At 41.1% G+C, this 16,369-nt stretch overlaps 1 protein-coding gene across 5 annotated transcripts in view; it reads right to left on the bottom strand.

Moving 5' to 3' along the window:
- Positions 1-966: 966 nt before the first annotated feature.
- LOC116942646 (uncharacterized) overlaps positions 967-16,369 on the bottom strand; it is a 33,658-nt gene continuing 18,255 nt past the window's right edge. For all 5 annotated transcript variants that reach the window (XM_076067275.1, XM_076067276.1, XM_076067278.1 and 2 more), the window contains 8 exons: positions 16,154-16,270; positions 13,170-13,283; positions 11,157-11,271; positions 9,754-9,994; positions 9,473-9,614; positions 9,230-9,319; positions 4,901-5,096; positions 967-2,986 (listed from right to left, as the gene is read on the bottom strand). In XM_076067275.1, coding sequence (XP_075923390.1) covers positions 1,485-2,986; positions 4,901-5,096; positions 9,230-9,319; positions 9,473-9,614; positions 9,754-9,994; positions 11,157-11,271; positions 13,170-13,283; positions 16,154-16,270 — 2,517 coding nt within the window. In that variant the 3' untranslated portion in view covers positions 967-1,484. The remainder of the gene's footprint in view (positions 2,987-4,900; positions 5,097-9,229; positions 9,320-9,472; positions 9,615-9,753; positions 9,995-11,156; positions 11,272-13,169; positions 13,284-16,153; positions 16,271-16,369) is intronic.

The following is a 16,369-nucleotide window of genomic DNA, read 5'->3' as shown; positions in this document are numbered from 1 at the left end:
TTAGGAGTTACATTTATTGATATCTGAAAGATCGACAGAGGGTGGTTTGAAAGTGCACGAGGTTGTAAAAGGAGTGGTGCAGTAATGGCTCAAGGACCAACCAGAATATTTACAGAATATGCTTCCGGAATTATGAAGGTTAGTGGGCCGTTGGGACAAGTGTATATTAGTAGAGTATGGTGATGGGGACGTCGTTCGATATAAAGTGTTATCTGACAAAAATGCGTTTGTCTCTACACTTGCTGAAGATCCCCCGTATGAACATTGAAATCAACAGGCTCTCAGTTATGCAATCTTAATGTGCCATTGCCAAACGTGGCAGCCATTTCAAGTGTAAAGAGAGTGCCCTTAAGAGCCATGGCCCCGTACTAATCAATCAAGACTCTGGAAGTGAAAGTCGTACCGAATATTCAAAGTCGAATTCAAGTTGTTTTCCTCACCGTTGCAGCCAATGTTACATTTTAGCAATACGAATCTTAACATTGTTGTCAAAGTTATAACACAGTACTTCAAATTGGTAAAACTTTAACTTATACCTTTTAACCTGAAGCCATCTAAATTAAGCTATTATTAATACAAATCATCTCTCTTATATGCCATAGGTCGGCTTAATAAAAAAAAAGCATTGCCAACAGTCTTAAAGCTGAACTTTAACAACAGTGGTACAACTTGAATTTACATGTGATGCGTGGATGATTCCTAGATGAGTAAAAGTATACAGCTAAATATTACTGTTATAAAAAATATAATGCAGCATTTTTTATGATCTTAAATTGTCATTAAATGAGCTTTTTTTTACTTTAGAATAAATTTGTAGAATGCCCTATGCTAGTTTATACTATCTATTAAAACACCCACAACTCAACATGTGTCCAAAGTAGGGAGAACACAAAAAAACCCTAATTTTAAAATTAGAATTATATATGTATAAAAAATCACATTCAATTTGTCACAAGCAATTCAGAATTAAGAAAATACAGAAACGTGTTTTTTTAATAAACATTTTACAAACAAAACATCAGTTAACATGTGTGACATGGTTCTTCAACATCCAATAAGTGTGAATTTCACAAAACAACCTGCAAAAGCAATAACAAAGATAATGTATTGAATTACCGATGTTTATAACAAAACGTTTTGAGGCCGGCAAACTCCTGATGAAAAATTGGTAAGATTTGCTTATCAAAAGTGTCAACGAACGCCATAAAATAATTGTACAGCTTATAACACGTGAAAGATCATACCGAATTGTATGTACAACAAATACAGCCTGTGGTGCAATTCATGAAAAACATTTAAAGTCCAACTTATATTCTCATCAAATAACGCATTTCTTGATAGCCTGCTGCGACCGATGCCCGCTCGACTTGAGATGCATCAGTCAGCATAACAGCAAGACTTCAAAACAGTCCTGGTCTCAAGTGAGTTTCCCCCCCCCCCCCCCCCCCCCATTGGGTCAGCGCACATGATGTCGGTCAGTCACCTCAATGTCTGGACCTATCCCTGTCTCGACTCCTCCCCGCGTCTCGGCTATCGTGGTCCCTGCCCCGGTTCCACGACCGTTCTCGGTTACTCCGGCTTCTCTCGCTGGAGTTTCTTTCCCAATCTCTGTCCCTGTCCCGGTCCCGCTCTCGGCCCCAGTCTTTGTCGCTGCCGCTGCTACCGTCCCACCCCCGGCGCCGATCTCGCTCATCGCTCCAGCCGCGCTGGCGCTCGCGATCACGGTCCCAGCGCTGCTCCGTGTGCCCCCCCTTGGCCCGGGCATTCTTTTGCTCGTGCCGGTCCCGGTCTTCGACGCCCCTGTCACTGCTGCTGACGCTTGACCGCCGGTGGCCCCCTTGCTGTGACCTCGACTCGCTTGAATCGCGGCGTGACCGGTGCTCTCTTTCCTTGGACGAGTTCCTGTGGGAGTTTCCCGAGCCGGAGGGCTCTGAAGGTTTGTCACCACCAGATCGCTTCTCACTCTGGCTCAAGTTCGACGGTTGTTTCGAGTCTCTCGACTCCCTTTTTGGATCCGCGTCATGTCTACTAGCCAAGAGGAACGTGCTTTGCGGACTCGGTGCCACAACTTTGCCCTTGACTTCAGTTGCACCTTCGTTTGCAGGCTCGTGCCGCTGGTTTGAGACAGCGTCACTCGAGCCGTGAGAAGCCACGGCACTTGGCTCGGCTTTGTTCAGTTGCTTACCGAGCCCCGACTGCCGTGGGTCCCTGCTTTTGTTCACCTGGATGGAGAAACTCTCCACATTCTCCGCAGCGTTAGGCAGCAGAGGCAGTGGCGGCATTTGTCGAAGACTCGCCTCCTGTTCCTCGAGCTTCCGCTTCTCCTCAGCAATCTGTCTCTTGAGGTTATCCAGAATTTTCTGTTGCTCCGAGAGACTGACATTCGCCGGTGGAACAATGGTATCAAGAAAGGTGTCCATGGACATGTCAGGAGGCTTGTCCCGTACTGACAGCATGCCCGAGCTTTGGCCAAAACGCCGGGTGTTGTCTGTAAAAAGTGTTTCATCTTCAGGGTCATAAGCTTCATCATCATCGGTGTTATGATCCTCCTCTTCATCTACAGTCTCATCCAAAGTTGCAAAATTCTGGACAATTGGGTCAACATTATTTTCTGGAACATACGGTGGTGGAGACGGAGGCAGTGGTAGAGAATTTGTCGTGTAATCACTTGTCCCATAAAATCCTGTCGTCGTTGCAGAATACATAGATATCAGTGGTGATATGCCATCTTCAACAAATGAGGAGTTGCTTGGCTCTTCTGAATACTTAGTTGATCTTCCAATGCTATCAATCTCTGGAATGGAGTGGTGGTATTCATTTTCAAAAGAGCTCACTTGCCTCTGCTTATCATCGGGACTGTTCAGAATGGTGTGCTCTTTGTCATAAAGAATTGGCGCGTCAAAGGGATGCTCGCCTGGCAGCCTCCGTTTTGATCTCTGCCGCACCACCAGCCCGAGTAGCATGTTCGGTCGCGTCTGCTCCAATCCTGAAGACGAACGAGTTTCAGAAGATCAGTATGTTAGGAAAACAACGATTCCTTGTTGATGCACGAAAACTTCATTGATTCTCAAGACTTTTTTTTTACAGAATAGCATTTTATTTTGTGCGAGAGGTTAAGTTAAAAACTTGGACAACACCTTTGCAGATGCAATTATACTAATAGAAATCCACATGTGACAAAACCATTTGACATACTTTCATTTCTTGACCATCTAATCATCCAATAACCTGGGAGTCCCATAGCACTTGATAATTAATCTTTGTATGATCCACCAAACCCATCTCCAAGGTGCTGGATTCTACGCAGGTGATATTATGTCTGGTCCAATGTAAAACTCGATTGCAGATATGTACATACATTGCATTGACAATCAATGATCGAAAGCTTCACCTATCTTTCATAATAGTGTGCATTATAATTGTAACAGATAACCTTAATATGATGGAACATTCCATTAAAGAATCAATGACAATGAATACTGATCGCTTTTACATTGTGAAACAAATATATGGTGGAGTGTATCGGTGACACAGTTAATAGTAAACTGCGCTTAAACTCAGTTACCCTGAGTTCAATTCCAAACCATGGCTAACGTCAGCGGTGATATCTAAACCGGTTTTGGCCCACCAACCCACACTTACCAGTGTGAAGAATGATAAAACCAAAACGTGCCACAAAAAGGGCTTGGCAAGGCCTTTCCCAAGCAGTGTCAATTTAAATTTCATATGGTTGACTTCATAACCAATGTTCTACAAAAAATATAATCAAGCAATTGCTACCACTGCCAATTCTGTGTCTACACTAAAGTTGACCACGGTTAGGCACATAACAAATGATGTCCGCAGTTTTAATGCAAACTGTGCATACGTTATTAATCATCAAAATAAATACATTGGCCACATCTGGGAGTCATGCTGGTATTTTACAATGCTGGCCAATGCAAAGAAAAATGCACACTGCCAGGTATGACATATGGATCAATAACATTGTCACTTTACTAAACACAATAGATCACAGCCTGAAAGCCATGCACACGAGGATGACAAGATGCATCAATAAATCGTTTGCAAGACAGGTTTGAATTCACATCTCAGAGTATACATACATTAAAAAAAGGAAGTAGGAAAAATATGCTTGATAAAAACACTTTGCTATGAGAGGCAATGTCCTTTGAAAAAGGATACTGATGGTTTGGCACAGTGGGAGGATGCTCAAAAGTATAACCCAGGGGTCGGCAACCCGCGGCTCCAGGGCTGCATGTGGCTCTAAGGACTGCTTCGTGACTTTATTTATAAAGGACCGTCTTGCATTCACATGCATTGTTGCCCTTGACATATTGAGTTTTTTACCGATTTAAAAAAAAAATGCTGTTATTGTTGTTGCTGACCCCTGGTATAACCAAAAGGAGAGATATAAGGCAGGGTCACATATCGACATAAAATCAACTGCATCTGCACAAGAATACCATGGAGAAGAAAAGTTTGATGATGATTAGAGACATATGAAAATGGTCAATACAGGCAGTCATTTTAAAAGCCAGAAGTAATTTGATAAGAAATGGTAATCCAAATCATACAAATAATCCCATTTTCCCCAAAAAAAGAATTATGAAAATATTTTCAAGAGGGTCTTGAATGTAGGATTCCATTAAAATTTCTGGGTATTTTAAATACATGGAAATACTCCAGGACAAAGCTTATTCTATCTCCATGGAAAGGTATCCACCCCCTTTCTCTGCTGCCACCAAGTGGACATTTCACATCTCCCGCATACCGCACATTTCACACCGCATAATGAAACATGCACGATCTACTAACCCCACCTCCACGGAGCTGGATTGCAGGCATGCGCCGTCACGTCCGCCAGATTAACACATCGTTACATTGACCGTCATCTCACCTGGGCCGTCCAAAGGCAGCAGGTTCTCTGGCACATCGTCATATGCTCCCAATGGGATGAGGTACATGTCCTTCACATACTGGCAGTTGTTGGCGACAACGCCAAAGCGGTTGCGGCTGCTGAAGTAGGAGAAGAGCGACACATAGCCCACTTTCTCCTCCTCCGTGGCTGGGTAAAAGCGAAGCAAGCAGATCTCCTGGCGAAAACAAACGAACAGAATTGAAACAAATTCCTAAATTTTGATTTAAAGCTTTCGTGACTGCAGGGATTCATATTCTTGGTTCTTTAGGAAAAGTCACGTATTTTTATTATTATATTATTATTTTATTGTTTCCCTTCTACGTGACTTTACCGAAAGAACCAATAATAAAAATTCCTAAATGTTTGACAATATACGTGACATGATTAAGTGCCGAATTCCCAGAATTCTGCTGCACTATTAATACACAATATAACCTTACAAATTACTAATGAGAAGTTTAATATTCTGCATGTGTAATACACAATGATTCTAATTTTGGCATAAAGAATATGTAGTCCAAGTTAAAATTACAAAATGCTATATATTGATTGCAGACAGGAATCAAAAAGATGTAATCTAATAGTTTGAAGTTGTAATGTATTATATTTGGTATTATACACCCACTTTAAGGAATGAGAGCGAAACACATTTTGGCATAAAGCAGGTCAAGTGAATTTGGGCGGGTCATTCAGTGGACACACAAAAGGGCTGAAAAAACAGCTATGCACGTATATACCAGAAGATAAATATCCAACTACATATTTCAACAATGTGAGCCAATGGATATGTGATATTCAATGAATATACGAGATGAAATGTATTTTACAAAAGGTCTCACAATGTGAAAATACACTTCCTCAAGAAATTTTAAAAAGTTGACTATGACTACATTATGTTGTGCCAGGAAAGGAATATTTTGATCAATCCGATACCAAATATTGATTCTGAAGGCAGATGACATCAATGCCAATGCTGAGAAGGCTAAATATGGATGCATGCTTCAGATTCTGAAAGCCAATGACATTTAGGTCAAAGCTAAGAAGGCTACATATTTATGCACACATGTGACAGGCATGATATATGAACACTTTTGTTCTGTAAAAAACACCCATTTATATCAGTATGCTCTTACATGGCCTCAACGATTAAATTATTTACTCTTGGATACGTGACAGGCAGTGTATTATCATTCAAGAAAAAAATGTGTTCACAAGGTTGAAGTAAAATAAACCCCACTTCAAAATATGATAGAAAATACCATGCCGAAACTTTCACCACATGCAAAATAGGTCTGGTAGTCCCGCAACCAGGAAATTGCCTGCCAAGGCATATTTTTACTCTTCATGATTGTAGTGGGTTCCCCCCCCCCCAGCCCACGGATTAGCAGGGAGGGCTTATTCGCATGTTGCTTGACAATCAAATTTTAGGAGTGGAGTGATGGAAAGGTGCCATTGCTTCATTTTATCAAGACACAAGCCCCACCCAGACCCATGGGCCAACCATCAGGCTAAGATCGATGAAACACACACCTGTGTAGGTATACGCATGTACCTGTGCACATGTGGATGCTCATCTAAATAGGTGGTCGTGAATCAGCAGTAGAAATTATTCTCATGGCAGGGGCCAGTCTCCCCACGAGACCCACCACTGCTGTTGATGTGGTTTCTTGCTGCTGCTGATGGTAATGAGGATGTTAATGTTGCTGCTGTGTGTGTGCACTTGTGTAAAAATGCATGTTTGTCTTTGCAAGTGTATGGAGAGCTGTGCACTGCATAAAAACATTGTGACCCGAGTTGTTAGTGGTGAGTGATATCCTCAATGGTCCTGGCACTCCCTTAAGATGACTCAGCCTTAAATGAATATTTGGTGCATTTGTAAACATTAGAATTGGGGATAAAATGGATTTGGCCATGGTGCTTGCCAGACCATCACTTTGTGTGCCACTTCACTCTTCACATCTCTTCGCTCTCCTTAAACCTGACCACAGAAGCGCCATGTTCTACGGAGAATGTCCCAAGATTTGCTGATCGTCCTCAAAACCAGGATTGTCTTGGCCGAGTGGTGTTTGTCCGTGGCTGCTCCTATCACCTGGAGCTTTCTCCACATGCGAAGCATTTAAACTCCCCCTACCTTCAGAATTGGGCTGAAAGGCGCCACACTTGTTCAGACTGTCATACAAATAATAAATAGCCTATGCTCCGGGCCGCCAAGTCTCCGCTCAAACAATGTCCGTTTCGTGAAATTTGTGCGCGTAACAAACCGTTACGTTTTCATTATGTGCTCGCAAACAGCTGCTACCCCAAACAGTCTCCGCAGGCTATATATGTGTGTACGTCTGTGTATGCATGTATTGAGTGTATGCAATAAACACATTAGAGATAGGCAGACCAGAGATAGGGACATTTTCAGTTTATATCCTGCTCAGAATCTCAATCCACCGTCCCACGAGGGTGATGGCAAAAATAGTTGTTTCCCTCTACACAGGATGTGTGTATAGACTACATTAATTGCACCAGATGCGCCGCAATAACCACTGTCGGGGGGGGGGGGAGGGGGGCATCTACGGCAGTTGCAGGCCCATGTGCACTCCACTTATTGCCAGAGGCGGTGTGGGATGTAGCTTGGTAGAGGTAATAATTAGAGCTCAAACAGCAAATGGTGGAATGAGGCTATAATAGAATGCAAACCTGAGTCTGCGGAGCAAAGGTCAAGCAAGGTTCATATGAATGTTGCCCGATATTTCATCAGTAATAGAAATAATGTTTTAAAAACTAAAAGCTGTATTGGAAGCACAACATTTCTGATGTAGTATCGTAATGTCCTATATTACTGGTAGGAAACGTAGTGGACTGGAAGCCCAACCGGGATTAATTCACAGGAGGCAGGGGATTACTTGTGTATGTCTGTGGATGTCTGTCCACGTGTATCCGGACACCCGGATATATAACAAATGCGCTCCTAGTGGGCATTACTGGTAGGAAACGCAGTGGACTGGAAGCTCAACCGGGATTAATTCTTACAGGAGGCAGGGGATGAATTGTGTGTCTGTGGATGTCTGTCCACGTGTATCCGGACACCCGGATATATAACAAATGCACTCCTAGTGGGCATTGCTGGTAGGAAACGTAGTGGACTGGAAGACCAAACGGGATTATCACAGGAGGCAGGGGATTGTGTATGTCTGTGGATGTCTGTCCATGTGTATCCGAACACCCGAATAAAATGGGAGGGGTGGGGCTGGGTGGAGAGGGGAGGGTGGGGAGGGGCTGGGTGGGAAGGGTGGGGCTGGGTGGGGAGGGGCTGGTCACCCCGTGGTGCCCTTATAAAACTCAACGTTTAACCTACTCACGCCGGCTTGTGCCCGCCCTCACAGTCGGGCATATTTGCGGAATACACCACGTGGTGCCGCCATTGACCGAGCAACCCAACGTTCCTACCAGCTCCCTCCGCAGGAATGTGTTTACTCAAGAGTCTCAAATCTAAATATTCGTTCTCAGAGGAGTCCTGTAATGGGTAGGGATTTAAGGAATGTTTTTACTTGTCAGAAAATGAAGCATCTAGAGATAATCCATGCAAGGGGAGATAATAACCAAAAAGTCCCCCATATCCTGGTAATTTTACAGCCCAGGGGTTTTTGGCAACCAACACAAATCTGTGATCGATAAACCCTTACCATGAAAACAGTACGTTACAGGAATGTGCCTACTATGGAAATATTTTCTATTATGACGACCAATTAATCTGGCATCTCTCTTGTAAGATTAAATGTTTTAATGGTTTCAACTTTAGCCACGTCTTTACTTCATTGAAAGTTTGCCTTATGTTGGGCATTTAATAATTGATTGCATTTGGTATTCCCACCATTCTTGAAACACACCCCTCTTGGCAGACCGCCAAGAGGGGTGATGTTGCACGTGTGGCTTTATCCATTAAATAATTTGCAAGTATGTTTCATGGTATACACTTGTTAGAATGACTTATTTGGATCTTTAACATCCACGGTGAAGCAGACGTCTATTTAACGGTTAAAACACCCGCAGTGTTTTCCATGTAGATATGAAGCATGATAAGCACTCTGGGGCAGCGTTTCTCTTGCAATTGAATTAGCCCACGATTCCTCTGGGTAAAAAGGCAACATATAGATGGGAAGTCAACAGTGGGCATGCTACGGAGAAATCAAGCCCAGTCATGGAAATTTGGGATTGTGGTCACACAAGGAGATTATCACTGTCCAATTTATTGTTTGTATAAGCATGGGGAGATACTTTGCCTTTTGACTTGAAAAATAAATCATGAAAATGGATTACCTTAGTCACTGTAGCCTTTACTTTTTCAAGGTAATCCCAGACGACCTTTGGGGCTATCCTGCCACCAACTTCAATTGTGTCCGGAAGGTCCTAAAAATATATATTATGTAAATAAGAATCCTTACCAGAATTAAAATGGCTTCATTGCTGTAACAATATTTGATATGATATAGACAAAAGCAAATGCATTTCACATATCGTATTTTAATGGTTTTTGTTTCCATACATGAGCCCGACAGTTACCTCTGCCATGTGGTCACAAGATCCGGACACTGCAAACACCTTTGTGGCAAACTTGGCCACATTCTGCATGTTGACAAAGCCCTTCCAGATGTCATCCAAGAAGGAATAGGCCCTGCAATCACCTGCCGACTGCTCTGCCGACCTATCAAATGTACACATTTTTAAACGCAAATATAATCCAGCGGCTCTGCAACGGCTCTTAATTTATTCACAATGAGCATATGTCGTGTGTTTTTCAGGTACATATACGCCTGTTGTAATCGTGCTCCCATGCAATGTACCTGACAGCTAGAACAGGCACTGGGGACTTGGTTTGCTGTTCCTCCAGGTTAGCATTCACGCTTGATGAAGCAGACACACTAACTGCTGACTTGGCGGTTCCAGCATCTGCTTTAGATGGACCAGGTGCAGTCACAGCAGCTGATTCAAACTCTGCGGCAGCTTTCTTAGTTGCCAGTATAACAGATGTGGCGACTTTCACCTTTTTGGCTGACGGTTCCTCAACAGGCGGTGCCACTTTACCTGTAGAAGGGAAGGATAGACATTCCAATTACTGTACTTATGGTTTACTTTTCTTTAAATGTACTTCGTACAACATTTATGTACTTCCAACTTTAATGTTTATAGTTTTCAGACATCTCAGGTTAAAATCTGTTCAGTTGTATTACTTCCCGTTTTACTTCACCAACCCTCCTTAAAAATATCACTGTAAATTTAGCTGAATGTTCATGTGCAAATGCTAAGTAAACAAAGCTGTGAATTTTTATTTGAATCCAGGCAGCCACACATGGTTAAACTATATTCTTAAGTGCTGTGTGCTGATGGTCTCAAACTGGGCATCGGTTGACAGCACACTAAAAAAGCCCATCATTATATACGTTTTTTTAGATTAACTTCATAACTTAGAACATTTCGTCTGATTGTCAAGTGACAAACACCCACTTCAGGGCCTAAGCATGCACCATATTTGGTGTGCGAAACCATTCCAAGTGGCCTAACTTATATAAGAAACTGTAATGCTACAGACAGTGTATCTATAACGCTGTACTTTAATTTTTACAAATGATTCAAATATATATTTACACAAAATGTGATCACCGTCACACACCAACATACTTTAATTGTGTCTTAACATACAATTTAAATGTATGTTATTTTACAAATATACATTGTGACGATTAATCATGGTTTCATGAGGTGGCCGGGTGGCTCAAAGGCCAGGGTGCCGAGTTTGCACCGTTGAGACCCTGGGTTCAAATCTAGGCAGGCGCTTGTGATTAAAATTGATTTAGTATAGGGAGCTGATATTCTTAGTCCCGTCATCTAAGGCTGCACAATAAACCCATCACATTAACATTGGTTCCGCCCTTAATTTGCCTAAATTCCAGGACTGATAATTATACAAAAAATGATTGGAATGTCACGCAACAGACATCACTCATCTGCTGAGCAAGTGAGAAATGCTGCCCTCTACTATGTGTGGACCAGAAGTAGCTCTGTGATATCCACTTCAATGGTCTGTTTCTTTGACACAAAGGGTTGCATTGCTCTGCAGATATCCAATTGGATTTTACATCTCATGACATGATGCCGATAGCACAATCTAGATACATCTGAGGGTATACAAATATGAATGAAACATTTTGGAGGTCACATGTAAACCACAAATACACTGAGAACTTACCTGTGCATATTTTACAATTAAGGTCAAAAAGGTGAAGTTTATGCTGCTCAGTGGTATCAACATGCACTTTTGTTTCAGTTTCTTCAGTCAGTATGGATTCGCTGTCAGTAGACTCCTGCAATATAAAGTCAATGTATAAGTCACTTTGATTTAAAGCTTTCGTGACTGCAGTAATTCATATGCTTAGCTCTTTTGGTAAAGTCACGTTGAAGGGAAACAATAAAATAATAAAATATATATAAAACAGTAAAAATTCTCACGACGTTTCGACCATAACACAAACGGTCGTCATCAGGTTTGTCGGTTTGCATAAATGTATTTATTTTTCAACGGTGTATTTATTTATTTATAAAAAAACGTCAGCGCCACGCGCAGCGATTTGGTAGTTTATTTAGAAGGACTAGTCCATCTATGTTCTGAAAAGAGGAGGGGAGAGATGAAAAATTAATATATGCTGTCTGAAAGCCACTGTAAGCGTGAACAATCAATTAAGACCTGAAATGGTTAATCAAATCTTTCCATTGATTGCTAAGCCAGAATCCATCTTCTCGGTTGAAATTGTCTCTGTGCTTGTATATGTGGATAGCCTCATGAACGAATCTCTCATGGTAGCCAGATGGCTTACAAAGAACCTCTGTCTTGGAAAAGTCAATGTCATGTCAGCCTACTGAATTATAACAATGATCTGCTACGGCCGAGGTGTTGGTCCTACCGTGTTTAAGGTCTGCTTTGTGTTCACGAATACGGTCCGAGACATGGTGTTTGGTTTCTCCAATGTAACTACTACCACAGAGGCAACTTAGTTTGTAGACAACATCCATCACAGAAGAACTCTCTCATCAAGACTCTGTATCATAGAGCCCAATGCATATCCGACCAGGAACACATAGGCAGTCAACTCAAGCACGTACACCAAGTTCTTAAGGCTAATGGTTACTCCGACTATACAATCCGCAAAGCTATCACTCAAACCATGAAGAAGGACCCTCTTGAGGAGCCTTTCAAAACCATCACTTTACCCTACATTGCAGGGATCACAAAAACAGATCTCCAAAATCTTGAATAAACACAAGATCCAGGTCCGTTTCAACACATCACATAAAATCCGTGATCTGGTTCCATCTGTAAAAGATGTGATTCCGGACATACAGTACCCTGGTGTCTACAAACTAAGTTGCCTCTGTGGTAATAGTTACATTGGAGAAACCAAACGCCATGTCTCGGACCGCATTCGTGAACACAAAGCAGACCTTAAACACGGTAGAACCAACACCTCGGCCGTGGCAGATCATTGTTATAATTCAGTAGGCTCACATGACATTGACTTTTCCAAGACAGAGGTTCTTTGTAAGCCATCTAGCTACCATGAGAGATTCGTTCATGAGGCTATCCACATATACAAGCACAGAGACAATTTCAACCGAGAAGATGGATTCTGGCTTAGCAATCATTGGAAAGATTTGATTAACCATTTCAGGTCTTAATTGATTGTTCACGCTTACAGTGGCTTTCAGACAGCATACATTAATTTTTCGTCTCCCCCCTCCTCTTTTCAGAACATAGATGGATTAGTCCTTCTAAATAAACTGCCAAATCGCTGCGCGTGGTGCTGACGTTTTTTTATAAATAAATACACCATTTAAAAATACATTTATGCAAACCTGATGACGACCGTTTGTGTTATGGTCGAAACGTCGTGAGAATTTTTATTGTTTTATATATATTTTATTATTTTATTGTTTCCCTTCAACGTGACTTTACCGAAAGAGCTAAGAATATAAGCCACTTTGTTTTGCTGTTATTCAATCGGCACATTTTTAAGGGTCATTTAAATGTATTCAATCACCACCATAGCTAAATGTACTTAATCAATTATATTCCGTATGAAGGCTACCTTTACTCTGAATTAAAACAGTAACATAGCACTACACTTATTTAAAGAAGGAATAAATTTAAATGCAAATCCTCAGTTTATATAAATTACACCTATGCTTGTGGGATATTGAGAATGACCTCAACAGCAGTTTGCAGAGTAGATTCCTCTATTTCAATTTCTCCCTTGTGAGTTATCTTGGTAATTGGTCTTCTCTCGATTTCTCTTTGCTCCTTTTCAATCATTTCTAGTGTCTGCATACACACAACAAGAAAAAAAACATGATTTATGTAAAAATAATGCTTACCACTAAGCTTCTAGTTCCAAATCCTTTGCAAATTTCCAATGCTTACATTAACAACAACTGTACTGTTGATATAGTCACACTTAACTTCTACTTTTGCAATAAAAATTGCATGTATTGCATTACCCAAATTACCTTTTGAATTGGAAAAGTCAATGCCACCCTGCTGAAGGCTTACAGCTAGTTGAGACAATTAATGCTGGTGACTGCCCAAAATCGTCAGGGCACACAACGGAAGTGTGACCAACACCACAGCCATTTTCCTTGATTCCCTCGGAGTAGCATTCAAAAATCACCCTCGGTACTAATTTATAGCTCTGTCAAACTATGCAAGGCCCAGGACAGGTCCAGAGACAATTTGCTTCTCACGTGTATCTTTAGGAACATAACGCAATGTCACCGGTTGCTGAGCAGCATGCAAACCACTGTCACCGCTCTTCACACAAACACACAAGCCTCCATCACCATCGGCTAAAACTTGAGAGAGATATTATTTTGGAAAATGTGTATGTTTCTGACGATTATTCATCAGTTTGATGTAGTTGCCCACATAGATTGAGGTGAAATTAATTCAAGTAAAGAACTATGACTAAGTTTATCCCTCATGCAACTCCGTGGGATATTTCAAATCAAGGGATTATTTCACTAATTGTAAACAGAGCAATGTCACTCAGCTACATGGCATCGTTTTTTTTAAGAGCTTGTGTTACGTTTCAGCCAGGAGTGTTTATCCATCACAGTCCAAAGGGTGGTTGTTTTGTCTACGAAAGTAGCCTTTTCCTTGTGAAATGTAATGCATGGATGTACACTGCCCACAAGCAAGCAAACACAACTGCATGCTTCATGTATACTGTAAAGGACGGAATGATTTTCGATTATTTGCCTGCAACAAAACACTGCTGGAGGGTTCAAACCAGCAAATCTTGCACTGCTAAAGATGAGCACACTACCCTGAAGCCACCAAGTTACCTTTACTGTGTTTGTAATGGATATCGTGTGCACAAAGAGCGGCGTCTCTTTCAGCATGAAGCCAAAAAACAAAAAGCCACAAAGAAGACTACAGCCCATCAAAAAACACCCTCTGCAAAAGACATATACAAGACCTGCTCATATTACTTGTCAACAAAAGTTCCATAAAGGCATACAAGGTTCGAGATGCTCTTCTATAAGCAATATTTCACATTTCGTTAATGTGTCCTCAGCTTAACACAACGTATGCAAAATCGTTCATGGGTTTCCAGCCTTCACTTTCATAAGGAACCATTAACACCAACTCATGTATGGAATAATTTTTAAAATGTTATTGTTATGCAATAATGGTTACTGTCACTTTATCAACGAAATCAAGGAAGTCTGTTTATGATCGGGTGTGTAATATCACAATCTATCATGTAGTAATGTAGTCAGGTTTAACATGATCAATTCTTATTGACTTTACTTATTAGTCCTGATAAATGTGTTACCTGTTTTGGGTGGTTTGTTTAGAAGATACAACTCACAATCGCAAGGTTATAAGTTTAAATCCCAACTGAGAGGGCCAATTTAACCCTTGGAATTTTTTCATTAACAATCTTAATATTCCTAATTTACCTTCTCTAGCATGTGCTTTAAGGCCATACTACTGAATTACCTCTGCCAACATTCAAAATGCTAATATGCTACATTATGTCTGATGCTCCATATACGGATTATTTGCATACGTGTGATATGATTTTTTACTTAATATTTTATTTGTATTTAAGCATGAATTATTTATCGTATGTTGATGAATATTTAAGTTTTTCTCTTGTATATTCCCTCACTGCAATGTCCTGTAGCTGACATTGACTGCTGAAGGTCTTGGGTTGTGGATGTACTTGAAACAGCGCTGCTTAGCTAAATATGCATGAAAAAATAAAAATCTGAAGCTTAGTATTAAGTACTCTTCATATTTAATATGTATCCCAAGAATACCTTTATTATAACACTGTTTAATAGCACCCATCCCACTAGTATACCAGATTAATTGATTGGTGTGATGACAGTGGTTTGTGCACTGTTCCATTCCTGACTACTACTAACATCGCTAGCGAATGTCTTGGACTCCCTTCACCGACCCACAATGAGCAATATGAAGTTTGGTCAATCAAACCCCACAATCAAGATCGAGTAGGGGAGGTCTTGATCCAGCAAATTAGCAAATGACTGAAAATTACATTATGACTTAAACTGGGGACACAATGTTAGATTATTTGCCCTATGTCATCACGGAGAAAGAAATAGAAGCAGCATACCAAAACTCTCCTGATGCCCAAATATCAAGTTTTAAGTTCAAGCATATATGTCTCAATGAAGTAAATTACATACACCTATTTAACGTGAGTTTTCAAAGCAAACAGTTGAAGTCGCTCAATTAAACTTGAGATTAGTACAATCTTAATTGGAAGCTTTCGTGACTGCAGGAATCCATACTCTTTGGTTCTTTCGGTAAAGTCACGTAGGTATAAAATAAATCACGACGTTTCGGGCGCAACACAAGCATCCATCATCGGGTGGGAAAGCGTGATCTGCTGCTGAGGCAGATTGCAGACCATGCTTTCCCACCTGAGGCAGACAGCAGACCACGCTTTCCCACCAGATGATGGACGCTTGTGTTGCGCCCGAAACGTCGTGATTTATTTTATTTTATACCTACGTGACTTTACCGAAAGAACCAAAGCGTCTGAGATTGGTACATTTCAGTGAATGCCTATTGCTTTCAAAGTGGCTTCAGCAATGTAGCCGTCAACGTGAAAAGTTCACAAAAGAGCATTTTGAAGGTTGATCATGGAATAGACTTACATGTTTGTTCTCTCTTTCACGCCACTCAGCCAGTTCCTTGGAAGCCAGCTCCTCAGGGCTCATTCTAACCAGCTTGTGTGGTGGGATCTCACGCTTTAAAACACGACGGAACAAGCCCTACAAAAATTTACACAATATTAACATTCTGCGCACAATTTCCATCAAATAATTATCCTCCAATATTTATTCTCAACTCAAATTAATATCTGTAAATAT

Source organism: Petromyzon marinus, chromosome 15 (assembly GCF_048934315.1).
Source record: "Petromyzon marinus isolate PM22_M1 ecotype Great Lakes invasive population chromosome 15, UKy_Petmar_22M1.pri1.0, whole genome shotgun sequence".
NCBI classification, from domain to species: domain Eukaryota; kingdom Metazoa; phylum Chordata; class Hyperoartia; order Petromyzontiformes; family Petromyzontidae; genus Petromyzon; species Petromyzon marinus.
The sequence above is the reverse complement of the archived record's forward strand: the minus strand, read 5'-3'. Positions and strand labels throughout refer to the sequence as shown.